This window comes from Hyla sarda, assembly GCF_029499605.1.
Source record: "Hyla sarda isolate aHylSar1 chromosome 2 unlocalized genomic scaffold, aHylSar1.hap1 SUPER_2_unloc_7, whole genome shotgun sequence".
In the NCBI taxonomy this organism is placed as follows: domain Eukaryota; kingdom Metazoa; phylum Chordata; class Amphibia; order Anura; family Hylidae; genus Hyla; species Hyla sarda.
In genome coordinates this window covers 258,451-286,190 of record NW_026607614.1, presented here as the reverse complement: position 1 = coordinate 286,190, position 27,740 = coordinate 258,451, and the positions used below count along the sequence as shown (strand labels likewise).

The following is a 27,740-nucleotide window of genomic DNA, read 5'->3' as shown; positions in this document are numbered from 1 at the left end:
AGTTTCTGGCAGTATTATATTCAGAGAGTACAGTGTGTGGCAGTATTATATTCAGGGGTACAGTGGTTGGCAGTATTATATTCAGGGGGCACAGTATTTGGCAGGATAATAATGATTAATGTCTTTTTATAGAGGATGAGGATCTGCTTACAAGCTGAGGAATCAATGATGTCCGTCCGTCAGACTCTGCAGAGAAGATGGAGCTGGAGGAAGACCTGGTGCCCGGACAAGATGAGAAAGAGAAGACATCAGAGAAGATGGAGCTGGAGGAAGACCTGGTGCCCGGACAAGATGAGAAAGAGAAGACAACAGAGAAAATGGAGCTGGAGGAAGACCTGGTGCCCGGACAAGATGAGAAAGAGAAGACAACAGAGAAGACATCACTCAGGTCACTGATATCACTGTGTGTTCTGTCTGACCCAATCTGTGGCTCTCCAGCTGTTGCAAAACAACTTCCATAATGCCTGAGGATCTCCAGACACAATTGGAGTTGTAGCTTTATAACAGCTGGAGAGCCTCTTAAACCAATGTGAATGGTGGGGGTCTAAGCAGTCGGACCCCACCATAAAAATGGGCTGCTTAATATAAAAAGCCTATTTTTGGCCCCAGTCCGGCCCTGCCTGTAAGTCATTATTATCTTTGTGCGGTTGAGGCCGGGTAAGGGGTTCGTCAGGGATTGGGGAAGCGGGTCGACAAGGGGTAGGGGAGGACAATTTTTTCTATGGGGGCCCTGTGATTTCTAGCTACGCCCCTGACACTGGGTGAGGGGTCTGGGGATGGACACATGATGGTGCGTAGTCCAAAAACTCGCAAACAGGGGTAAAGTTTATTGAGAGTCTCTGTAGATAATCCAAGCAGCCAATTCGTTGTGGCTCCGGGCTGTAAAGTGTTCTGGAGAACAGAATTGGTCCTGGTTCCCTTTGTAGTTTCCCTGTAAGCTGCAACAATGAGGGCCCAGACCAGAGGAGGGGCCCGCCACTGCCTGCACCTGGTTATTTTTAGTTGTAATGTACGCTCGGGCCCCCATCAGAACAGGACTGGGGGGGGCCTGTAGTCAGGGGCCTGGACAAAAACTAAGATTAGAAGAAGCAGCAGAGTTTAACGCCGTAAAGATAATAAAATTCCACTGACTGGGCCGCACGTAGATTATTGTCGGCCCCAGTATTCCTTGGTCATGGCCCCCTCCTCATCTCCATTCAGCCTGTCCATAGGGAGCTGGATCTCCCGCACTTTTTGGCCACTCCCCCGTACCTTATATTGCTCTGCCAGTAGTTTGCCGCCATTCCACCCCGTCTTGGGTCCCGGAAGTTGTCCCACCATCCCTCCCTGTTGCTGCTTGAATTTTCTGCCCTTGTTGTGCAGTTTTATTCTTGTTTTCCAGTGCGTATCCAGTCACAGGTCACAGCGAGGCGGGGGAGCATACCGCAAAAGTCCTTATTTGGTGTTATTTATATTTAAATGCTGTGGCTTACACCCACCCATTCAGAAGTCAAAAAGTTGTCGTGTCATTATTTGGGAAGGGCTACAAGGGGACTCGATCCAGGTCAGGTCTGGCCAGTCCTACATGCCGGGTATGTCTATCTGTGTCATCCTGTATAGACGGCCGCCTCGGAGGTCGGGTGGGGGAGTGAGGCACTCAGGACTAAGACTGCCAAGCATGTATACAGTGACCCCCCGACCTACGATGGCCCCGACATACCATGTATATACAGTGACCCCCCGACCTATGATGGCCCCGAAATACCATATATATACAGTGACCCCCCGACCTACGATGGCCCCGACATACCATGTATATACAGTGACCCCCCGACCTATGATGGCCCCGAAATACCATATATATACAGTGACCCCCCGACCTACGATGGCCCCGACATATCATATATATACAGTGACCCCCCGACCTACGATGGCCCCGACATACCATATATATACAGTGACCCCCGACCTATGATGGCTCCGACATACCATGTATATACAGTGACCCCCCGACCTATGATGGCCCCGACATACGATCATTTCAGCATATGATCACTCTCAGAGGCGGCATCACCATACGATGCTTTTGTATGTCGGGGCCAACGCATAACCGGCTATCCGGCAGCGCAGACTGCTTCAGCCACCACCGGATAGCCGTTTACAAAATATTCAGAACGCTGGAGCACCGCAGTACCCCTTTAAGTTTTTCACCCACAGACCCATGTAAGACTTGTACTTTGAAATTACATCACTCTTTTTACTACTAAATCTATAGTGAAAAAAACCAAAAACATTATTCGTGGGGCAAACGTGAAAATAAAAACACCGTTTTGGGGGCTTTCGTTTTTACGCACTGTACTTTTCAGTAAAAACGACATTATCTTTATCCTGTAGGTCCATATGATTACAGCAATATCAATTTATATAGGTTTTATGTTATTTTACCAATTTATATAGGTTTTATGTTATTTTACCAATTTATATAGGTTTTATGTTATTTTATCAATTTATATAGGTTTTATGTTATTTTACCAATTTATATAGGTTTTATGTTATTTTACCAATTTATATAGGTTTTATGTTATTTTACCAATTTATATAAATTTTATGTTATTTTACCAATTTATATAGGTTTTATGTTATTTTACCAATTTATATAGGTTTTATGTTATTTTACCAATTTATATAGGTTTTATGTTATTTTATCAATTTTATAGGTTTTATGTTATTTTACCAATTTATATAGGTTTTATGTTATTTTACCAATTTATATAGGTTTTATGTTATTTTACCAATTTATATAAATTTTATGTTATTTTACCAATTTATATAGGTTTTATGTTATTTTACCAATTTATATAGGTTTTATGTTATTTTATCAATTTATATAGGTTTATGTTATTTTACCAACTTATATAGGTTTTATGTTATTTTATCAATTTATATAGTTTTTATGTTATTTTACCAATTTATATAGGTTTTATGTTATTTTACCAATTTATATAGGTTTTATGTTATTTTACCAATTTATATTGGTTTTATGTTATTTTATCAATTTATATATTTTTTTATGTTATTTTACCAAATTATATAGGTTTTATGTTATTTTACCAATTTATATAGGTTTTATGTTATTTTATCAATTTATATAGGTTTTATGTTATTTTACCAAATTATATTGGTTTTATGTTATTTTATCAATTTATATAGTTTTTATGTTATTTTACCAATTTATATAGGTTTTATGTTATTTTACCAATTTATATAGGTTTTATTTTATTTTATCAATTTATATAGGTTTTATGTTATTTTACCAATTTATATAGGTTTTATGTTATTTTACCAATTTATATAGGTTTTATGTTATTTTACCAATTTATATAGGTTTTATGTTATTTTACCACTTTTAAAAAAAACTATAACAAAACTTTTTGTATGGAAATCAGTATGCTTAAAACCCTCCTTTTCTGACCGTCTATAACTCTTATTTTTCCGAATACGCAGCTGTATCATTTTTTGCTCTGTGATCTGTATTTTTATCAGTACCTTTCTTGTTTTATTTAGACTTTTTCATAATTTGTAATCATTTTTTTTTATTTTTTTATTTTTTTTTGTAGTATGTGAAGTGACCAATTCTGGGCATAGTTTTTTTTTAACTATACGCCATTGACCATGCAGTTTAATTAATGTTATATTTTAATAGTTTGGAGTTGTTTGTTTTTTACAAAATTGTTAACATCATTTACATATTTTTTTTACATAATTTAAAATTTTATAAGAAAAGTGCCTTATTTACATAAATTAGTTTATAAACTTTTTTTACATTTATTTACACTTTTTTTAATAGGTGATAGGAGAATATTACATGTAGAGATGAGCGAATCGAATCTGATGAATCCGAATTTGTTACGAATTTCAGGAAAAATTTGCTTCGCAACGAATCCGAATATCACCAAGATTCTATTGCACAAATCGCTTCATTAAACTCCATTTAGTGCCGTCCAGACTCCAGGGCATCTAATATGGGGGATCCACATGTGAGGACATGGGGCAAGAACGCTGGGAAGGTGGGAAGGGAAGTAGGTGGGATGACCCTGAATCACACGCAGCATGCAGCCTATCAGCAGCCAGTTACCCCGGTGATGTCACGGCCCTATATAATCGGCAGCCATCTTGCGGCCAGTCACTCCAGCGTTTTATTTCAGAGAGAGTGTTTCATTTCAGGGGTAGATAGAGCAGAGTGTACGTTGCACAGAAAAACAGCAGCGATTCACCACAAGCCCAAATCATTGCATAAAATTACTGAGAGAGAAAGAGAGAGAGCGACTGCACTGCTGCAGGGGGTGTACAGAAACTCAAAAGCTTATAGGGCCAGTTAGGCAGAGCACTTAAAGCCATTGTCTCCTGCTATTAGGCCCTAATAATTCTGTACTGGGCTCTGCTACACAGTGATTCTGTACTGCTGCATTTGGGTGTACAACAACTGTAAAGCTAATGGGCCAGGTAGAGTGAGCACGAAAAGCCATAGTCACCTGATTACACTGCCTAATACAGGTTGCATAGCGGAACAAGTGTAACCTGTACGTACATAGGTGGTGTACGTTTTTTTTTTTTTTTTCCTGAAAAACTAATTTTGGCCTAGTTACTGTGAAAGGCCCTTGTTTCTGTAGCCTTATACAGTTTTAAGCGGAGCGTGTTGTCCAGCTCCCATAAGTGTAAACTGTACGTACACCTACATGGAGTAGGTTTTTTTTTTCCTGAAATTTTTTTGGGCCTAGTTACTGTGAAAAGCCAGCCAAAGCTACCCACTTGTTTCTGTAGCTTTATACAGTTTGTAAGGGAGTGAATAGTCCTCCTCTCATAAGTTGAAACTTTACGTACACCTATGTGGTGTCCTTTATATATTTTCCTGTTATACTAATTTGGGCCTAGTTACTGTGAAAGGCCAGCCAAAGCTACAGACTTGTTTTTGTAGCCTTATACGGTTTGTAGTGGAGCGTATTGTCCTCCTCTCAAAAGTGTGACATATATGCACTCAGCTGGTAAATAAGTATGTCATGTAGAGAAGTGCCAGGACGTGCACAGAGGAGTGGCAGTGGCCTAAAATTAATCAGGCAGAGGTCGCAGCAGACTAGGGACGAGTGGCAGCAGGAGTCGCAGCGAGAGGCCTGAGCTCCCGTTATCAGCCAGCGGTCGTGTCTCGACCAGCAACCCATCTGCCGTCATCAGTTCGTTAGCACGGTCATCCACATCATCACAAGTGACATCTGACACCCCCAGTCAACAGTCGGTGGGTTCCTCAGACACAACCCTCAGTGGGCATGGCCCGGGAGCATTCTCTGTCCTCCCATTGCCTTTGTCCAATTCTGTTCCCTCTCCTACAGAAGTATCTTATGCTGTGGGTTCAGCTCCACTATTTACTGAGGACGATCTAATGGAGGACAGTCAGCAGCTACTGGACAGCCAAGAAGGGCAGGAGACATTCGCCGCTTCCTTCGCTAGGCGGCCAAGTAGTGATGCGGAGAGTGACGTGGGAGGTGGGGTTGCGAGCGTTCAGGGTTCTGAAGCACTGTTGGGGAACCTGGGGAGGACATCAGTGACGTGCACACACCTGTTGATGATAATGAAGCCGATCGCAATTGGGAGCCGGGTGCAGAAGGGGCTTCATCATCATCAGGAGAAGAGGGTTGCAGGTTGCCCGTGAGGCAGCAGCTGAGCCAGCAAGGCGGTAGCATGGTTGGCAGGCAGCATGGTGGCAGAAGTGGAAATTTTGGAGCCAAACATGCACGGGGAGACCACCTGCTTCACAGCAGCCTACCTTCCTGGGAGGTAGTGGAACAGGAGTTCCTGGAGACGGTGCCAGTAGCAGTCAATCAGTGCGGACTGTTGGTGGGAAAATCAGCCACTCAACGGTGTTGCAGTTTTTCATCAAGCATCCGGAGGAGGTTCACGTAGCCACAAGCAAGATATGTCGGCAGAAGGTGAAGCGTGGCCAGGGTCCCAATGTCGGCACCACGGCCCTGCGTCAACACATGCTTCGCCACCATAAAGCGGCCTGGGAGAACCGTGGCTCCGAAGTAGTGGTCAAGGCTGCCGCATCACCCAGTGGCAGTCCGCTCCCTCTTTCAGCCAGCCAAGGCTCCACCACCTCAGCCGAAGGGAGCTGTGTGTCAAACCCTCCTTCTGTTGCATCAGATGCTCCTCCTACTTTTAGTCAGCCATTCCGCCAACAATCCATCCGCGAAGCCATGTCCAAGAGACAACAGTATGCGCCCACTCATCCAACAGCACAGAAGTTGAATGTGCTCCTGTCCAAGTTGCTGGTGTTGCAGTCCCTCCCTTTCCAAGTCTAGGTGGAGAGTCCCAAGCTGTCATTTCTTTGCGAAGAAGGCAGTACCAGCCCTGCCCAATTTTGTGGAAGAGAAGGTGGGCCAGTCCTTGAGCCTGTCGGTGTGTACCAAAGTTCACGGCAGCGCCGACGTGTGGAGCTGTAACTACGGTCAGAGACAATACTTGTCTTTTACAGCCCACTGGGTGAATGTGGTTCCTGCACAGCCACAACACCAACTTAGGTGATCATAAAAGAGCAAAAAAGACCTCGCAAATGGCGCTGCTGGTTCCGTGGAGATTTAGGAATAAACCAAAATCCAAGGTGGAATATTGTAAAAGCTTGTGGATTTTATTGCAAATTAATAAAACCAATAAAAGCAATAAAAAAGCGATACAAGTTGAGATTACGCGTTGAGGGGGAGCCACCCCCTTCTTCAGATCAGTATACTACATCTCCACGGAACCAGCAGCGCCATTTGCGAGGTCTTTTTTGCTCTTTTATGATCACCTACTCTCTCCAGGAGATGTTTTTTACCTCAACTGTTACCTCAGCCTCAGCAGCGGTTCCGGCTATTTTGTAACCCGTGCATTGGGTTGATATGCAAGTTTAATACTTGCTCTAAGGTGAGCAGTTACTACCTAAGGGGCCTGCAAGCCCCGCACCTACTTCCCTTCTTTTTCCCTCAACCACCCAACGGTATCACACGAGGCGCCCTCCCTGGTCTCTTTTTTCTCCTCATACAACAGCAATTTGGACAGGTCATGCCACTTCCTCCTCCACGCTCCCAGGCAGTTAGTCCTGTGTCAGTGTGTGACTCTGCCTTCTCATCCTCCACCGTGTCCTCAGCCTCCACTGCCCAGACAAGTCTCAGTGCCCCTCCAGCATACCATGTGTGCAGGGCACGGCGGTGTCGCGCTGTTCTTCACATGGTTTGCCTTGGCGAAAAGAGTCACACAGGAGAGGAACTGCTAAAAGTCATTCGTAAAGATATCAGAGCATGGCTTACTCCACAAAAATTGGAAATGGGAACCATGGTGACCGACAACGGGAAGAACATTTTGGCCCTCATTTACTATTGCAAACCCGACATGTTTTGTCGGGTTGTGCGCCAGATTCTGTCGCATTGTGCCAGAAATTCTGTCTGTGCCAGAATTGAAAAAACCCCGACTAACTCTCCATTTTGCTAAGAAAACCTGAAAAGGGGGCATGGCTGCCAGGAAGGGGGCGTGGTCTCCGAAAAGGGGCGTGTTCCCGACATTTTCACACAAAAAACAACATATTTACTAAGGTTTCCACATAAAATGTGGTGGATCTCAGATGAGGAAAACCCAACAGATCAGAGCGGGTGTAAAAAAAAGCAAAGTATAGGGAAAGTGGAAAATGTAGGGAAACCTTAGTAAATACCGTGGAAAATAAATTGTAGGGAATTAAAACTCACAAAGAAACCTACAAAACACTCCTAGTAAATGAGGGCCAATCTGTGACAGAAAAAACCCAACAGAATATGAATCACTCTGGAGTGAAAAAAAACAAAATGCGCGTTGTTTTTGGGAAAAGGGGCGTGTCCCCTACATTTCATCCAAAATCACTCGTCTGTTCTGAAAATCACTCCAAAAATCATGTGAATTTTTTTAGAACAAAACCCGACACTTTAAAGCCTGTATGAAGTTTCAGGAAGTGGAGTAAATTCTCCGGCTGTTTGTTGCTTCGCCTGCCTCGTCTTTTTGAAGCGATTCTTACTTGTAATTTTTAATTCAATTCAATTATTAAGCAACATTTTAGCTTTAGCAAGTCTTTTCAACTCTTTTTTTTTTTTTTTTGGACTTTAGCGATTCAAAAAGTGTTGGGGATAACTTTTTTATTAAAATTTTGTAGGGTACCATCTCGGAGATGTTATATTTCCTTTATTTTTATTTGTTTTACTTTAGTCTTTTATTTCAGTTTTCCTTTTGGTCTTATATGTAAGATTGAATGGACAATCGTCTTCCTATATGCAGTAAACAATTGTTCGCTGTTTTTGTTGTAAAATAATAGGTTGACAACTGCGCCTGTCCTTTATACATGTTTGTTTTTCTATTTTGGTAAAATTCAATTAAAAAAACTATTGAAAGAAAAAAAAATGAATATAAAAAAGATACAGTAGTGATGGAAAAAATTTTGCTTAACAAAATTTTTCTTTTTTAATTACAAAATGTTTATTAATTTTAAAACCGGGATCAATTTATGTGGACGGGCAGGGCAAGAAAAATGTAGCCGACAATAATAAAAATGTAGTGTGTGTGTTTCTCACTTTTTTTTACATGGAACACACTGTTGCGATCCTCCTGTATAATGTATAGATGCAGCTGCTCTTCTATGGTCCCTGCACAATCACAGATGGTTCCAGCCAATCACAACTCTGCGGGAAATATGAATGTGTATATATACGGCAGTGCAGGGGACCATAGAAGAGCGGCGGCCGCATCTATACATTATACCGGAGGATCACAGCAGGTGTCTGAAGTCACACTTACTGCGATCTCGCTATTAATGCAGGTACTACAGCTCCCAGCATGGAGCAGAGTGTGTTCCACGTTGGGAGTAGTAGTACCTGCAGTAAGGGACAGATCACAGCAGATGTCACTCCTCCTGACACCCGCTGCGATCCTCCTGATGTGAATGTTGGGACTCAGCTGTGCTCACGGCTACAGAGCCAGGAGAACAGCTGACGCTGAGCCGTAGGTATACATCCTATATCTACTGCCCAGCAAGAACTTACAGTGAGCCTGCAGTGTATATACAGTATACACATTGCTGGCTCACTTAACCCCTTGCTGAGCTGTGCACTATGCGCCAGCCCAGCAAGGAAAGCATTAACTTACATTGCTGGACAGTGTAGGTTAACCCTTTGGGCAGTATACAATATATACAGTTATCTATAGATAGCTGTATATAGTGTATACAGAAGACGAAGTCCGCTCACTTCTCTCAAGTCCCGGCTGGGTCCGTATAGCTCCGCCCCCTCGTGATGACGTCATTAGGGGGGGAGCTAAAGATGGGAGCCAGGCTGCTAAGGGTCTGAGGTTCTGTTCACATTGTCCGTTTTGTATAATGTGAACAGACCCTTCTGCCAGTGTCTTCCCAGACAGGGAGGCTCCAGCTGTTGCTAGTTTTGCACCAATTGGAGGCTCCTTGTTTGGGAAGACATTGCATTATGGGCGCTCTCCCCTGCGGAGAGCGCAAAAAATGTCCGAACCCATTTTTTTCTTTTTTTATCCTTCTCGTTTCAGATCCGTGTATGCAGAGGATTATGGCGGATTCGATGGATTACAACGGATGAACTGGATTTTTTTTTATAAAATGGTTAACGAGGGCTGTGGGGGAGTGGTTTTTTTAAATAAAATAATTTTTCCAATGTGTTGTGGTTTTTTTTTTTATTGAATTTTCGAGCTTAGTAATGGAGGCTGTCTAATAGACTAAATCCATTACTAAGCCAGGGCTTAGCGTTAGCCCCAAAAACAGCTGGCGCTAACCCCCAAATATTACCCCAATACCCACCGCCACAGGGGTGCTGGGAAGAGCCAGTACCAACAGGCCCGGAGCGTCAAAAATGGCGCTCCTGGGCCTAGGCGGTAACAGGCTGGCATTATTTAGGCTGGGGAGGGCCAGTAACAATGGTCCTCACCCACCCTGGTAACTTCATACTGAATATACAGGGAACCCTATGTGTTTTTTTTTTCATAAAAAAAAAACGCATAGGGTTCCCTGTATATATAACTCCTGACACCTGCTGTGATCCTCCTGTATAATGTATAGATGTGGCCGCTCTATTTATGTTCCCCTGCTGTGTCGTATATATATATATATATATATATATATATATATATACTCCTATTCATATTTCCAACAGAGTTTTGATTGGCTACAACCATCCGGCCAATCACAGCTCTCTGCGGGAAATATGAATAGGTGTATATAAACGGCAGTGCAGGGGACCATAGGAGAACGGCGCATCTATACATTATACAGGAGGATCGCAACAGAACCCGGGGCGATCTGTCAATAAGTACAGGTACTACTACTCCCATCATGGAACAGTGTGTTCCATGTTGGGACTAGTAGTACTACGTTAAAAAAAAAGTGAAAAACACACCCACTACATTTTTATTATTTATACATTTATATTGCTCCGTCCGCACACATAAATTGATTCCTGTTTAAAAATTTATAAAAATTTTGTAATAAAAAAGCTAAATTTCGTTAGATACAATTTTTTTTCCTTCGCTACTGTATGTTTTTTTTTTTTTTTTTTAATGGTACCTTACGAAATTTTATTAACAAAGGGATCTCCATCACTTTTTTGTATCGCTAAAGTCCAAAAAAAAATAAATCCAGCCGGCAAAAATGCCAAAGTTAAAACCCACATGTTTTTCTTGGCGTTTCCCCCCCCCCCCCCCCCCAAAAAAAAAAAAATAAAAAATAAAAAACGAGAAGAAACTTAGCCTTATGGATGCAACAGATTTTACCGTGCAACAGAATTTTTCCCTGCGACTAAACATATCGGGAAAAGTGCGACAGATTAGTAAATGCCAAGGGAAAAAAAGGTTGGAAACACAAAAATGAAACACAAACCGACACTCCACTCTTAGTAAATGAGGGCCATTGTGTCTGGCCCAGGAGAAGCTGTCTCCCCACCTTCGGACCGTGAATCGGAAAAACTGTGTCCTGGCGTCACAAAGTGAACAGGTACTCTGACTTACACCCAGTAGCCGCCATGATGGCACAGGGAAGCCTCCAGATCATGACATAAAGAATCTTCTAGATCATGGCACAGAGGCTTCCAGGTCATGATTAGAAGGAAGCTTCAAACTGGTGAATGTGAACTGGTGTCCCTAACAGGGCTTGGTCAGGGTTTAGGAGGATGTGCAGTAGAAATATGCCTGAAATTTATGAAAATCCTGTGACGTACACTAAACCCTCCAGGTCCCTGAGCAACATAACTGTAGAAGAAACGTAGGTGAGGGATGGGAGGCGCAGCGACTGGTACTAAAGTATAAATACTAGCGGAGACCTGAGGAGCTATAATACCAGGCCCGAGGTCACATGAGGAGGACATGAAGGTAGGACATGGGGAGAGATAAGATGTGGGAGCTGTCAGCGCAGGAAAATAAAGTCCCAGCTAGCAGGACACTAGGTCCCTAAATCCCGGCAAAAACAGAGGAGGACATGGGGAGGTGAGAAGGAATCTAGAAGAAAATCTATAAGGCAAAAAATATGGACCCGAGGGAGGGGGGCAGCCAGGAGGGTCTGGATGGATGGATGGATGGATGGATAGGTAGGTAGATAGATAGATAGATAGATAGATAGATATGAGATGACAATCGTGTAGTAAGATGCTCGTAGGTCCCAACAAGAAATAGAATGCATCTCCATCTTATACACAGAAGAGCATCAGCTAAGAAGGTACCTGACAGAGGCGGAATGTTCTGTATGGTGAGGAATAATGCTCCCTGCGGCTGATGCTCTTCTGAATACATGACGCTGCCGTCTTCTTCGTTTCTCTGTAGTTTTATTCCACCATTAAGCACAATGTTTTGGTAATTCTGCCGTGAGAATGAACCTACAGATCGTGGGTGACTGTATATTGTAAATAAGACGACAGATATAACACAGAGAACGTTGGACGGATGTTGTATGTCAGCGCTCGGCTTAGTGTGATCTCTGCTGTTATGTCCTCAGGGGATGAGGGGATTATACGGTTTTTAGGTCTCCAGAACCTGTTTGTTGGGTTCATGGACATTTAGAATCTTCTCTAGAATTTCTTTCCTATTCACTTGTGAGGAGAACAAATATCGTACAAGAGATCTTCTCTGTTTGATAATAACCAGTCCTACAGAGTGGGGTATGTGCATGGATAACCACCCCATAGATGAACACCATATAGATGACCACCCCATAGATGGCCACCATATAGATGACCACCCCATAGATGGCCACCATATAGATGACCACCCTATAGATGGCCACCCTATAGATGGCCACCATATAGATGACCACCCTATAGATGACCACCCCGTAGATGACCACCATATAGATGACCACCCCATAGATGACCACCCCATAGATGACCACCCCATAGATGACCACCACATAGATGACCACCCCATAGATGACCACCCCATAGATGGCCACCATATAGATGACCACGCCATAGATGACCACCCCATAGATGACCACCATATAGATGACCACCCCTTAGATGGCCACCCATAGATGACCACAATATAGATGACCACAATATAGATGACCCCCCCTTAGATGGCCACCCAATAGATGACCACCCCATAGATGACCACCCTATAGATGACCACCCCATAGATGAACACCATATAGATGACCACCCCATAGATGACCACCCCATAGATGACCACCATATAGATGACCACCCCATAGATGACCACCCTCATATATGACCACCCCCATAGAGGACCACCCTCATATATGACCACCCCATAGATGACCACCCCATAGATGACCACCATATAGATGACCACCCCATAGATGACCACCCTCATATATGACCACCCTCATATATGACCACCCCCATAGATGACCACCCTCATAGATGACCATCCTCATATATGGCCACCCCATAGGTGACCACCCCATAGGTGACCACCCTCATAGATGACCACACCATAGATGACCACCCTCATATATGACCTCCCTAATATACAACCACCCCATAGATGACCACCCTAATATAAGACCACCCCATAGATGATCACCCTAATATATGACCACCCTCATAGATGACCACCCTAATAGATGACCACCCCATAGATGACCACCATATAGATGACCACCCCATAGATGACCACCCTCATATATGACCACCCTCATATATGACCACCCCCATAGATGACCACCCTCATAGATGACCATCCTCATATATGGCCACCCCATAGGTGACCACCCCATAGGTGACCACCCTCATAGATGACCACACCATAGATGACCACCCTCATATATGACCTCCCTAATATACAACCACCCCATAGATGACCACCCTAATATAAGACCACCCCATAGATGATCACCCTAATATATGACCACCCTCATAGATGACCACCCCATAGATGACCACCATATGGATGACCACCCCATAGATGGCCACCATATAGATGACCACCCTATAGATGGCCACCATATAGATGACCACCCTATAGATGGCCACCCTATAGATGGCCACCATATAGATGACCACCCTATAGATGACCACCCCGTAGATGACCACCATATAGATGACCACCCCATAGATGACCACCCCATAGATGACCACCCCATAGATGACCACCACATAGATGACCACCCCATAGATGACCACCCCATAGATGGCCACCATATAGATGACCACGCCATAGATGACCATCCCATAGATGACCACCATATAGATGACCACCCCTTAGATGGCCACCCATAGATGACCACAATATAGATGACCACAATAAAGATGACCCCCCCTTAGATGGCCACCCAATAGATGACCACCCCATAGATGACCACCCCATAGATGAACACCATATAGATGACCACCCCATAGATGACCACCCCATAGATGACCACCATATAGATGACCACCCCATAGATGACCACCCTCATATATGACCACCCCCATAGATGACCACCCTCATATATGACCACCCCATAGATGACCACCCCATAGATGACCACCATATAGATGACCACCCCATAGATGACCACCCTCATATATGACCACCCTCATATATGACCACCCCCATAGATGACCACCCTCATAGATGACCATCCTCATATATGGCCACCCCATAGGTGACCACCCCATAGGTGACCACCCTCATAGATGACCACACCATAGATGACCACCCTCATATATGACCTCCCTAATATACAACCACCCCATAGATGACCACCCTAATATAAGACCACCCCATAGATGATCACCCTAATATATGACCACCCTCATAGATGACCACCCTAATAGATGACCACCCCAGAGATGACCACCCCATAGATGACCACCCTCATAAATGACCACCCCATAGATGACCACCCCATAGATGACCACCCCAATATATGACTACCCCACAGATGATCACCCTCATATATGACCACCCCATAGATGACCATCCCCATATATGACTACCCCATAGATGACCACCCTCATATATGACCACCCCATCGACGAGCACCCTCATTTATGACCACCCTCATAGATTAGTACACTCATAGATGAGCCATAGATGTTCACCCCATATAGATGCTCACCCTCATAGAGGACCGCCCTCATAGAAACCAACCTTCATAGATTACCACCTCCAGAAATTCCCATGCTTAAATTTGCCTGCCCTCATAGATGGTCCCCCTTATAGACGCTCACCCTCATAGATGACCAAACTCATAGATGACCACCCTCATAGATCAACTCCATAGATGCCCACTCCATAGATGACCACACTCAGAGATTGCAACCCCGTAGATGACCACCATCATAGATAACCAACCCCATATAATTGATCACCCTCATAGATAACCATCCTCATAGATGACCACCCCTCATGGATACCCACCCACATAGATGGCCTGTCACTCAGAGGCATTTGAGGTCACTGGCACATACAGCAACCATTATCATTAACATGAAGTATACTGGAGTAACAACCACAAGGACTAAAGGTACTACACATAACAAACACCAATAGCTGACCCCAAGCTGTCTGCTGCCCTATTCAGCTGTCACTATACTCCAGCAGGTAGACTCTGTCCATTCGCAGGTCATGGAGCCTCTTTAACCTTCTGCTGGATGAGCCCTGCATTCTGAAGAAGACTCAGTTCCTCAATGGATTGGGGGGGGGGGGGGGTTGTATTGGTCTGTATGCTGATGATACTGTTCATTTTATGTCTAAACCTGAAATTACTTTGCCCTACGCTGTCCAGTTGATGGATACGTTAGGGTATTTTTCTGGCCTTTACATTAACTGGTCTAAATCTGTAGTCTTACCCTTTTTGGACAAACCCTGGCTGGCTGTTATGTGTGGGCTTCCAGTGCTCTCCACGTTTAAGTATCTTGGAATCTTTATTAATATGGACCCCTCCCTAATATTGACATCTTACTCCACTATATCCACCAAAAATTTAAGGTGTGGGAGGCTTTGCCCTTGGCTGTAGCAGGCAGTATTAATTTAATTAAATTTATTATTTTGCCCAAATGTTTATATGTCCCAGTGCACTCTCCTACCTCGGTCCCTAAGTCCTTTTTCCAAACCCTGCACTCTCTGTTAACCCCATTTATTTGGGGTCCCAATAGACATAGGATTAACCTTTCCACACTTTAACATCCCAAACTTGCAGCTGGAGTGGCCTCGCTGGACTTCCACCTGTATTACCTTGCAGGCCAGCTACGTTTTATAAGGCACTGGGTGGTATCGGACCCCTTGCAGAGAGCTGAACAAATTTTGTCCAGGTATGTTCATGTCCCTTCTCTGAGACCTCTTCTGGAGGGGCACTCTGATGGTGGACTCCTAAACTAACCTTCCAAGTGTGGAAGACCACGAAGCAGCTCCACGCCTTCACTGTCGTTCTCCCTCCGTTCTTGTTCTTAATTTTCTTTGTGTTACTGCCGTTCTTAACGTTATCTGGCTATGAAGACATTCGGCAGTACCCTCACGGGGTTTCATCCGTGGAAATATGTGATTTTGTTTTCGGTGACTACTTCGCCAATACTTTGTTTTGTGCCCATTTTCTATCTGTATATATTTGTTCTGTATTTTCTTTTTTTCTGGAGATGTCTACTCTGTATATACAGAAGCTTATTTTCCTGATTTGTATTGCCGATGGTTTCTCACTCTGAATAAATTTTTTTTTAAAAGCCTCAATTCCTCAAGGCTTCATGTGACATATTGGGGACAATAAGTTCACGTGAGATGCGAGAGTCACGTGCTGAGCCCTCCAGCAAGATACCAACTTGGGGTGGGACTGACAGACCTAGGACAATATGTAGATGACCTCCAAGGCTCCCACATAATGGTGGTTACAGAACATTCTAAGATTGTGCTGCAGACCGGGGGGACATTTCAGTGTGGGGTGTGGTGCCTATAAGCACAATGGCTGCAGAGAACCAGTCACCAAGGGGAGATGCAGCAGAGACCAAGATGAGGAATGCAACAGAATAGTTATGTGACACTTTACATAGTTGTGTCACCTTTTACGTAGATGTTTTTCAGAAATGTCACGCAGCCAAATATAATCGACCAACAGATTATTATCATTTATTTATCCTCTGAAACATCTGAGACAAATCCCCAAACAAAACATCACAGTAACAGAAGCCTCATGACAAACTCAGCTCTGCTACATCTATACATGACGCCTAACTCCAGTACAGCCCCATAGCTGAGTGAGGTCCCCGCAGATATATAGGGCCACTAACCGTCCAGCAGGGATGTCATCCGGATGTGTCTCATGTGAAGAATATTTCTGTTTCCTTCTAGAAAACGAAAATGAACGTTCTACGTGGGCTTCTGATCCTGACCCTCGGCTCAAATCTCTGCTATGGTCAAAGTAAGTCAATCAAAATATCACACACCTCATACTACAGGAGAGGTAGCCCCGCCTCCTTTAAGACATCACCAGTATAATATTATAATAATAAAGTAATGATATGCAATAACAGCCCCGCCTGACATAATACAATAGTAATATAATGACATGTGATCACAGCCCCGCCCCCTGTATGACATCACTGAAGTAATATAATGACATGTGATCACAGCCCTGCCCCCTGTATGACATCACTGATATAATATATTAGTAATATAATGACATGTGATCACAGCCCCGCCTCCTGTATGACATCACTGATATAATATAATAGTAATATAATGATATGTGATCACAGCCCCGCCCCCTGTATGACATCACTGATATAATATAATGACATGTGATCACAGCCCCGCCCCCTGTATGAGATCACTGATATAATATAATAGTAATATAATGACATGTGATCACAGGCCCGCCCCCTGTATGACATCACTGATATAATATAATAGGAATATAATGATATGTGATCACAGCCCGCCCCCTGTATGGCACCACCAACATAATATAATGATATGTGATCACAGCCCCACCCCCTGTATGACATCACTGATATAATATAATAGTAATATGACATGTGATCACAGCCCCGCCCCCTCTATGACATCACTGATATAATATAATAGTAATACAAGGACGTGTGATCACAGCCCCGCCCCCTGTATGACATCACTGATATAATATAATAGTAATATAATGACATGTGATCACAGCCCCGCCCCCTGTATGACATCACTGATATAATATAATAGTAATACAAGGACGTGTGATCACAGCCCCGCCCCCTGCATGACATCACTGATATAATATAATAGTAATATAATGACATGTGATCACAGCCCTGCCCCCTGTATGACATCACTGATATAATATAATAGTAATATAATGACATGTGATCACAGCTCCGCCCCGTGTATGACATCACTGATATAATATAATAGTAATACAATGACATATGATCACAGCCCGCCCCCTGTATGACAACACTGATATAATATAATAGTAATATAATGACATGTGATCACAGCCCCGCCCCCTGTATGACATCACTGATATAATATAATAGTAATATAATGACATGTGATCACAGCCCTGCCCCCTGTATGACATCACTGATATAATATAATAGTTATATAATGACATGTGATCACAGCCCCACCCCCTGTATGACATCACTGATATAATATATTAGTAATACAATGACATGTGATCACAGCCCCGCCTCCTGTATGACATCAATGATATAATATAATAGTAATATAATGACATGTGATTACATCCCTGCCCCCTGTATGACATCACTGATATAATATAATAGTAATATAATGACATGTGATCACAGCCCCGCCCCCTGTATGACATCACTGATATAATATAATAGTAATATAATGACATGTGATCACAGCCCTGCCCCCTGTATGACATCACTGATATAATATATTAGTAATATAATGACATGTGATAACAGCTCCTCCCCCTGTATGACATCACTGATATATAATATGAGAGTAATATAATGACATGTGATCACAGCCCCGCCTCCTGTATGATATCACTGATATAATATAATAGTAATATAATGACATGTGATCACAGCCCCGCCCCCTGTATGACATCACTGATATAATATAATAGTTATATAATGACATGTGATCACAGCCCTGCCCCCTGTATGACATCACTGATATAATAGTAATATAATGACATGTGATCACAGCCCCGCCTCCTGTATGACATCACTGATATAATATAATAGTAATATAATGACATGTGATTTCATCCCTGCCCCCTGTATGACATCACTGATATAATATAATAGTAATATGACATGTGATCACAGCCCCGCCCCCTGTATGACATCACTGTTATAATATAATAGTAATATAATGATATGTGATCACAACCCCGCCCCCTGTATGACATCACTGATATAACATAATAGTAATATAATGACATGATCACAGCTCCGCCCCCTATATGACACCACTGATATAATATAATAGTAATATAATGACATGTGATCACAGCTCCGCCCCCTGTATGACATCACTGATATAATATGAGAGTAATATAATGACATGTGATAACAGCCCCGCCCCCTGTATGACATCACTGATATAATATGAGAGTAATATAATGACATGTGATCACAGCCCCGCCTCCTGTATGACATCACTGATATAATATAATAGTAATATAATGTCATGTGATAACAGCTCCGCCCCCTGTATGACATCACTGATATAATATAATAGTAATATAATGACATGTGATAATAGCCCCGCCCCCTGTATGACATCACTGATATAATATAATAGTAATACAATGACATGTGATCACAGCCCCGCCCCCTGTGTGACATCACTGATATAATATAATAGTAATATAATGACATGTGATCACAGCCCTGCCCTCTGTATGACATCACTGATATAATATAATAGTAATATAATGACATGTGATCACAGCCCCGCCCCCTGTGTGACATCACTGATATAATAGTAATATAATGACGTGATCACAGCTCTGCCCCCTGTATGACATCACTGATAAAATATAATAGTAATTTAATGACATGTGATCACAGCCCCGCCTCCTCTATGACATCACTGATATCATATAATAGTAATATAATGACATGTGATCACAGCCCCGCCCCCTGTATGACATCACTGATATAATATAATAGTAATATAATGACATGTGATCACAGCTCCGCCCCCTGTATGACATAACTGATATAATAGTAATATGACATGTGATCAGAGCCCCGCCCCCTGTATGACATCACTGATATAAGATTATATAATTATATTACTATTATAAGAAAATATTTCAGGGATGGGGGTTTGTTGTATTTTGCTGGTGTAACCTAACCTCATTCTTCTCTTCTCTCTTTTCAGCATTAATATCATGTAAGTATCTGATCTGCGCTGGATGTGTCCTCCAGAATGTTCCGTCTAGTGTTTTCCTATAGATAAAGGGGGATTCCGGTATCAGATAACTGTATTTAATATATATCCTACTAATATAATGTTTTCACTAAATGTATGCGCTTCAGCATGCTTCTGTGTGTTTTAACCCTGCCTGGAAGTTGTGTAGTCTTCTCATTGTCAGTGTGGTGTTGTCTCAGCAACTCGCCCACTCCTACCTCTCTGGACAAGAAGTTGTGTAGTCCTCTCATGGTCAGTGTGGTGTTGGGTCTGCAGCAGCTCCCTGGCTCCTCCCTGGTTGTCGGTAGATGCCTGCTGGTGTTAAAATGCACACGGAGGGATTGGTAGACGCAGTGGCTCTCTGTAATGCTGCTTCACACCACCATTTGACATTCTGATGCACAGATACGATTTGGGAAGCTCAAATCGCCTGAAATCATATCTGTGCACGGACAGGTAGTGACAGATACGGAGCCATTAACTATTATGGGGCTGCGGACCTGACCGAAATCAGCTAGTGACTACAATCCGGTCATTTTCTTAGCATGTCAGATTTTTTGCATGGACTGAATATCGTGGTCTTCCATGATTTTCAGTACCTGTAGACTACAGCAGGAGAATACTGACTGGTAAGAGTTGTAGTAGCCTCCAACACGCTCCAAAGGCTGACCGTCACACAACTCCTCCTCGTGGCATCTTTGTAGCAATAGAGGGAGGGAGGGGAGCAAACACAGACATGAGGAAACAGGGCATCTAGGACCAACAATTCCTTCACCAGACTTTTGCTTTGGGATTGTTGAATATTTTGTTTGAGGAAACCAATAATATTCACTAACACTCAGAGCAGATGCGTGTCACTTGCAGGTGGTTTTTACATCACTCCTACCACACAACTAGGAAGATATAATGCGTGTTTCATGGCACCAGGAAAATAAACGTACAGTGTCTTTATCAGGTTGTTGTGTTTTACTTGCACATGCTTCTTAGTCTGCTGCTATGTTACAACCTGTAGGTATACTGTTTTTTGCGATTAATCCCTGTATATGTGGGTGAAGGCGCTATGCTGCAGTAAGGGCACTTAGCATGGAAGCACAGCTATGCTCTGTTTAGTACTTGTTCTGATCATTGTGGTACACACTGAGGCTTGTGTACGAATACACAGGAGGTCCCCCAATGATCAGCCCACACACAGATGCTGGGAATAATCAATTATTTGATGTGGATTCTTGTAGAACCTTTATAGGATTTGGATAAGGATTAGGATTGTGTCTTAAAGGGGTATTCCAGGAAAAACTTTTTTTTTATATCAACTGGCTCCAGAAAGTTAAACAGATTTGTAAATTACTTCTATTAAAAAATCTTAATCCTTCCAATAATTATCAGCTGCTGAAGTTGAGTTCTTTTCTGTCTGGCAACAGTGCTCTCTGCTGACATCTCTGCTGGTCTCGGGAACTGCAAGGAGTAGAAGAGGTTTGCTATGGGGATTTGCTTCTACTCTGGACAGTTCCCAAGACAGGTGTCAGAGAGCACTTAGACAGAAAAGAACAACTCAACTTCAGCAGCTCATAAGTACTGAACGGATTAAGATTTTTCAATAGAGTAATTTACAAATCTGTTTAACTTCCTGGAGTAATTTTTTTCCTGGATAACCCCTTTAAGGATTGTGGCCCCTGTTCACATACACTGTCTGGCCTATCTCTATCTCTTTCTCTGTATTTTTGCGACCTAACCTCTCCTTGTCTGCTGTTCAGACTGCGCACTGGGACCGGCTTGTAAGCCTTTAGCTGTGTAAGACTCCTCTGCCCCTTGCTGTCTCCTATTGGCCTTTAGAGCTGATTGACACATAAACCAGCAAATCATTGAGATAGCCTGTGATATGCAGTGATATGCTGGTCAACCTAATGTCATGCCACTGCCCCCTGCTCCTCTTTCTTCCTCTGGGCACCAAAGTGCCATGCTTTTCATGTGTTTATGTGCTTTGGCCCAAATCTGTAAACATTTTAAAGTTCAGCTCGCTCAACACTACTAAGCAATGTCAAAGGCAGAAGAGCAGGCAGTAAATGAATACAGCAGAAGCTGCAACCTCTCTGATTGTGCGATAGTCTGCTGTAAAATGGAATGTTCTACAGCAGATATGGGATGGGAACTGACAGAATTGTTGTGAGAGGGGAGTAGTCAGGGTGGGAGAACTGTGATGAAAAGCTGAGGGAGAGCAATGCAGTCTGGGAATTGTATTACCAAGTAACTGCTCAACCAGGAAGTACAACCAGAAAGTGCAGGGCTAAGGCCCCCAAAACAAATGGATTTTGTTGGTTTCAGAACTGGGGCAGACAGGTAAGTAATCTTTATGCTTCTGCAGCATTTTTATGTTTTTTACCCTTTAACTTGTGGAACTTCACGAATTGCTTTTTGAAACTTTTATCAAAATACTTGTGCAACATAGACAAAGACTGTAACTATATGACATATAGAAGTCAGATCTTCACCACTTGTGGTCAGTCCTTACATAGTCCAAGCATAATGGCAGATATCTTCTGTGGAGAAGGTAGGCATCTGAACACTCAAGCCTGAGAAAGAGGAGGACCCCGAAACGTCCCAACATGTTCAGATGCCTACCATCGGGTGGTGTCTCCATAGAAGATATCTGCCATAATGATCGGATTGTGTAAGCATTGACCACAAATGGGGAAGATCTGCCTTCTACATATCGTATAGTTACAATCCATAAATTGCTCTTCAACTATTAGTGAGATCACTTACACGGCTGAGCACTACCTGACTGTATACATAGGAACATCTAATGTCCCTTAAAAACGTCCCGCCTGGTGTTCCTCCAGAATGTCCCACCTAGTGTCCCTCTAAAGCTTCCTGCCTGGTGTCTCTCCAGAGTATCCCACCTAGTGTCCCTCCAGAGTGTCCTGCCTAGTGTCCCTCCAGAATGTCCCACCAAGTGTCCCTCCAGAGTGTCCTGCCTAGTGTCCCTCCAGAATGTCCCACCAAGTGTCCCTCCAGAGTGTCCTGCCTAGTGTTCCTCCAGAATGTCCTGCCTAGTGTCCCTCTAAAGCTTCCTGCCTGGTGTCTCTCCAGAGTATCCCACCTAGTGTCCCTCCAGAGTGTCCTGCCTAGTGTCCCTCCAGAATGTCCCACCAAGTGTCCCTCCAGAGTGTCCTGCCTAGTGTTCCTCCAGAATGTCCTGCCTAGTGTCCCTCTAAAGCTTCCTGCCTGGTGTCTCTCCAGAGTATCCCATCTAGTGTCCCTCCAGAGTGTCCCACCTAGTGTTCCTCCAGAATGTCCCGCCTAGTGTCCCTCTAAAGCTTCCCGCCTGGTGTCTCTCCAGAGTATCCCACCTAGTGTCCCTCCAGAGTATCCCACCTAGTGTCCCTCCAGAGTGTCCTGCCTAGTGTCCCTCCAGAATGTCCCACCAAGTGTCCCTCCAGTGTCCCGCCTAGTGTTCCTCCAGAATGTCCTGCCTAGTGTCCCTCTAAAGCTTCCCACCTGGTGTCTCTCCAGAGTATCCCACCTAGTGTCCCTCCAGAGTGTCCTGCCTAGTGTCCCTCCAGAGTATCCCACCTAGTGTCCCTCCAGAGTGTCCTGCCTAGTGTTCCTCCAGAATGTCCCGCCTAGTGTCCCTCTAAAGCTTCCCGCCTGGTGTCTCTCCAGAGTATCCCACCTAGTGTCCCTCCAGAGTGTCCTGCCTAGTATCCCTCCAGAATGTCCCACCAAGTGTCCCTCCAGAGTGTCCTGCCTAGTGTTCCTCCAGAATGTCCCACTAATTTCCCAAGGACCTCATTTACATATGAACAAAACACAAAATAACGGCGGAATGGCTAGACGGTTCGGGACACAGTAAGTATCGTTTTGATCTGTATCACCGCACTACAAGCCTGTGGACAGGTTAGTGCGGGTGATACTGAGGACCGATTTCCTTTAAGAACATCCCATTTGGTGATCTTTCAGAATGTCCTTCTTACTGTCCATTCAGAATTTCCTGGCTATTTCCCTTAAGAACGTCCCGTCTAGTGTCCCTTAAGAACGTCCCGTCTAGTGTCCCTTAAGAACGTCCCGTCTAGTGTCCCTTAAGAATGTCCCGTGTAGTGTCCCTTAAGAACGTCCCATCTGGTGTCCCTCTGAAGCATCTCACCTAGAGTTCATCTGGAGCGTCCCATCGAGTCCCTCCAAAATGCTTCGTCTAGTGCCCTTCCAGAATCATCATGTTTTCTGGATCCCCTTAGTCTTCCACAGGTTATATAATTATGGTCAGTGAATCAGGCATCACCACAGTTATATCACCCGTGAAAGACTAAGGAAATCCTGAAAACATGACCTGTTGGGGGGTCCTGAGGACCGCTCTTGAGAAACACTGTTCCAGAGAGTTCCCCCTAGTTTCCCTCCACAATGTCCTTGTTTTTCTTTATTCTACTAAATTATTATTATTTTTTCTTGCCTTAAACAGATGCAAAATCCTACAACTTCTGTAATTCTACTACAACTGCTAACTATGTGCAACAGAACGGCTATGTCATCTGCTCCTGTAAGCCTGGTTTCATTGGTAACGGGCAGGACTGTACGAGGATGGCGTTTTGTGATACATTCCAGTGCTGTCCTCCCGGGTATAACTGGGATGTTAACAGGAAGTCATGTGTGGACATCAATGAATGTTCCTCCTCAACCCTGAACAAATGCTCCCCAACAGAAACCTGCATCAACCGCAATGGCATTTACCTCTGTTTGGCCAGCCCCACGGCCCTCTGTAATGGTGCTACGTGTTCCAAGGACCAGGACTGCATAAAAACCAAAAACGGTTATCAATGTGCTGATCCCTGTGACTGGTATGATATACTGAATGGAGATAGCCGATTGTCCTCGACCAATTCCTTCGGTAGATTCAGCACTGACAGATACAATTTTGGCTGGTTCCGGTATACTGGAAGAAGTACCAACAGCTTGAAAGTGGGACCCGTGTCACCTCTACAATGTGGGTCGCTGGAACCGTATTCTATTAATGGAACTCATCCAAACATTGGGGATGGGATACAGAGGATGACCTTACTCAGCAATACTCTGACTGGGACCATAAATGCTGGTACAGTTCCAGTAAAGGCCTGCCCCAGAGGATACTACGTCTACAAGTTCTCAGGAATGCTCAAGTTTGACGTCTACTGCACAGGTGAGATCTCATCCCACCTGTTCCTGCTCTGAGCACTTGTCCCGGACGGAATGGACACCTCATGGTGCCCTCTAGGACAGTATGCCCCCATTAATGGGGTATTCCACGGTAAACTAACTTTTAACTGTCCTGGCCGGCTCTGCCGCGGATTGTTCACTTTTCATCTTTATATGGTTCCCCAGGTTCTGTGTTCCGCTCAGGTATTGATGACGTGTGTCTCTAGCCTATTCCTGTATACAGCAAGAAGAAAGTGACCTTCGTGCAGGCGCTCAGGTGTCCTGAAGAAACACACAACTGGATTATGGGAGGGAATAAAGTTCAGGTTTATTAAGATAAAGCAGTAATAACGCATTTTGGGGTATACAAACCCCTTCTTCATATTGACAGATTCATACAGTGCACCAAACCGATGGGCTTTTTATACACACAGTAATGGAAAATCAAAATGGTGGCAGGGTCAGGGGTCAGAGTAACAAACATAAAAAAATGGGTATGAAATGTTAAATAAAGTCAATAACCAACAACCATTGGTTTTATTGAACATTTCATACCCATTTTTTTGTGTGCCAATCTGAAGAAGGGGTTTGTATACCCTGAAACGCGTTATTGCTGCTTTATCTTAATAAACTTGAACGTCTTTCACTCCCATGATCCGGTTGTGAGTTTCTTCTGGACACCTGAGCGCCTGCACGAAGGTCACAATCTTCTTGCTATATTCAGTTTAACCACAGGAGCTCCATTCGGATGCATCCTGAGACATGCGGGCTTGCACGGGATCTTCTACTGTACATCTGATTAAGGTTATATGCGTATTTTATATACGCTTCATATATGCTTTATATACGCTTTTCTACTTCTGTGCAAGTAGAGCCTATTCCGTGATCCTTTGTGGCTCAAGAAACAGCAGCTGGTGTCAGGGGGCCTGGCTTCTCCTTGTCTTTCCTGAAAAGCCAGCCCCCTGATGACATTTCTGGTCCACCTGTACATTTCAACGTGCCGGCGTCATGTGATCTCAGCAATCTGCAGAATGCGTGGACGTCGGGAACGCCAGCACATCATGAAGTACAGATGGACTGCAAACATCATCAGGGGGCTGGCTTGTCGAGAAATACAAGAAGAAGCCAAGCCCCATGACATCACCTGCTGTTTCTCGAGCCGCAAAGGATCGAGACACGTGTCATCAATACCTGAACGGTATACAGAACCTGGGGGACCATATAAAGATGAAACGTGGGCGATCCAGGGCAGAGCCGTACAGTAAGTAAATGGATTACTAACATAACTTTCTAATAATGGCCAGGATTGTTAAAAGTTGGTTACCCTGAAATACCCCTTTAATAAAACTAGACACAGTTAAAACCAATAGAATGTTCTAGACAATATGATCACATTAATAACAGACACAGTATCCCCTAAAAAATAAATCCAGAGAGTGTACATAAATAAAGTGCCCCCAGAGCACCCAACAGTAGTACCAGTCAGTAGGAGGACCAGAAATAAGGCCACGCAACAAACTGCATGTATGAATAAAGCCACCCATGGGAACCCATTTAGCGCCAGTCAGTGCATTCCCATAAACAAGGCCAATTACAGTGCCCCCATGAATAGCATGAGAAACAGTATGTCCATAAGAGAGGTCAGTGACCCCAACTTAGTGCTAGACGGTATGTTTCCATAAAGTAAGCCACAGTACCCCATAAATAAAGCCGTCATAATGCTGTAGAGCTAGACAGTATGATTCCAGAAATAAAGACATAGGGGAGAATTCATCATGCGCTTTACCCTTTTTTTTGTGGTGTATTTTTGCTGAACAATTTTTGAGTGTAGTTTAGTGGTGTAGTTTAGGGGTGTAGTTTAGAGGTGTAGTTTAGTGTTGTACTTTAGGGTGTAGCTTAGAGGTGTAGTTTAGTGGTGTACTTTAGGGGTGTACTTTTGTGGTGTAGTTTAGGGGTGTAGTTTAGGGGTGTACTTTAGGGGTGTAGTTTATGGTGTAGTTTAGGGTGTAGCTTAGAGGTGTAGTTTAGTGGTGTACTTTAGGGGTGTACTTTTGTGGTGTAGTTTAGGGGTGTAGTTTAGGGGTGTACTTTAGGGGTGTAGTTTAGAGGTGTAGTTTAGTGGTGTAGTTTAGTGGTGTATTTCTGTGGTGTAGTTTAGGGGTGTAGTCAGTGGTGTACTTTAGGGGTGTAGTTTAGTGGTGTATTTTTGTGGTGTAGTTTAGTGGTGTACTTTTGTGGTGTAGTTTAGTGGTGTACTTTAGTGGTGTAGTTTAGTTTAGGGGTGTACTTTTGTGGTGTAGTTTAGGGGTGTAGTTTAGTGGTGTATTTTTGTGGTGTAGTTTAGTGGTGTACTTTAGGGGTGTACTTTTGTGGTGTAGTTTAGTGGTGTACTTTAGGGGTGTATTTTTGTGGTGTACTTTAGGGGTGTAGTTTAGTGGTGTAGTTTAGTGGTGTACTTTAGGGGTGTATTTTTGTGGTGTAGTTTAGGGGTGTAGTTTAGTGGTGTACTTTAGGGGTGTAGTCAGTGGTGTACTTTAGGGGTGTAGTTTAGTGGTGTATTTTTGTGGTGTAGTTTAGTGATGTACTTTAGGGGTGTACTTTTGTGGTGTACTTTAGTGGTGTTGTTTAGAGGTGGAGTTTAGTGGTGTACTTTAGGGGTGAACTTTTGTGGTGTCGTTTAGGGGTATAGTTTAGGGGTGTAGTTTAGTGGTGTACAT

The 27,740-nt window shown here is 43.5% G+C and overlaps 1 protein-coding gene across 1 annotated transcript; it reads left to right on the top strand.

Annotated features, from left to right (window-relative positions):
* Nucleotides 1-197: 197 nt before the first annotated feature.
* On the top strand, nt 198-25,250 carry LOC130298402 (uromodulin-like). Its single transcript, XM_056551321.1, has 6 exons — nt 198-338; nt 16,819-16,888; nt 22,180-22,194; nt 22,304-22,405; nt 24,314-25,027; nt 25,210-25,250. The coding sequence occupies exons 1-6, from the start codon at nt 198-200 to the stop codon at nt 25,248-25,250; spliced, it is 1,083 nt and encodes a 360-aa protein (XP_056407296.1).
* Nucleotides 25,251-27,740: the final 2,490 nt, after the last annotated feature.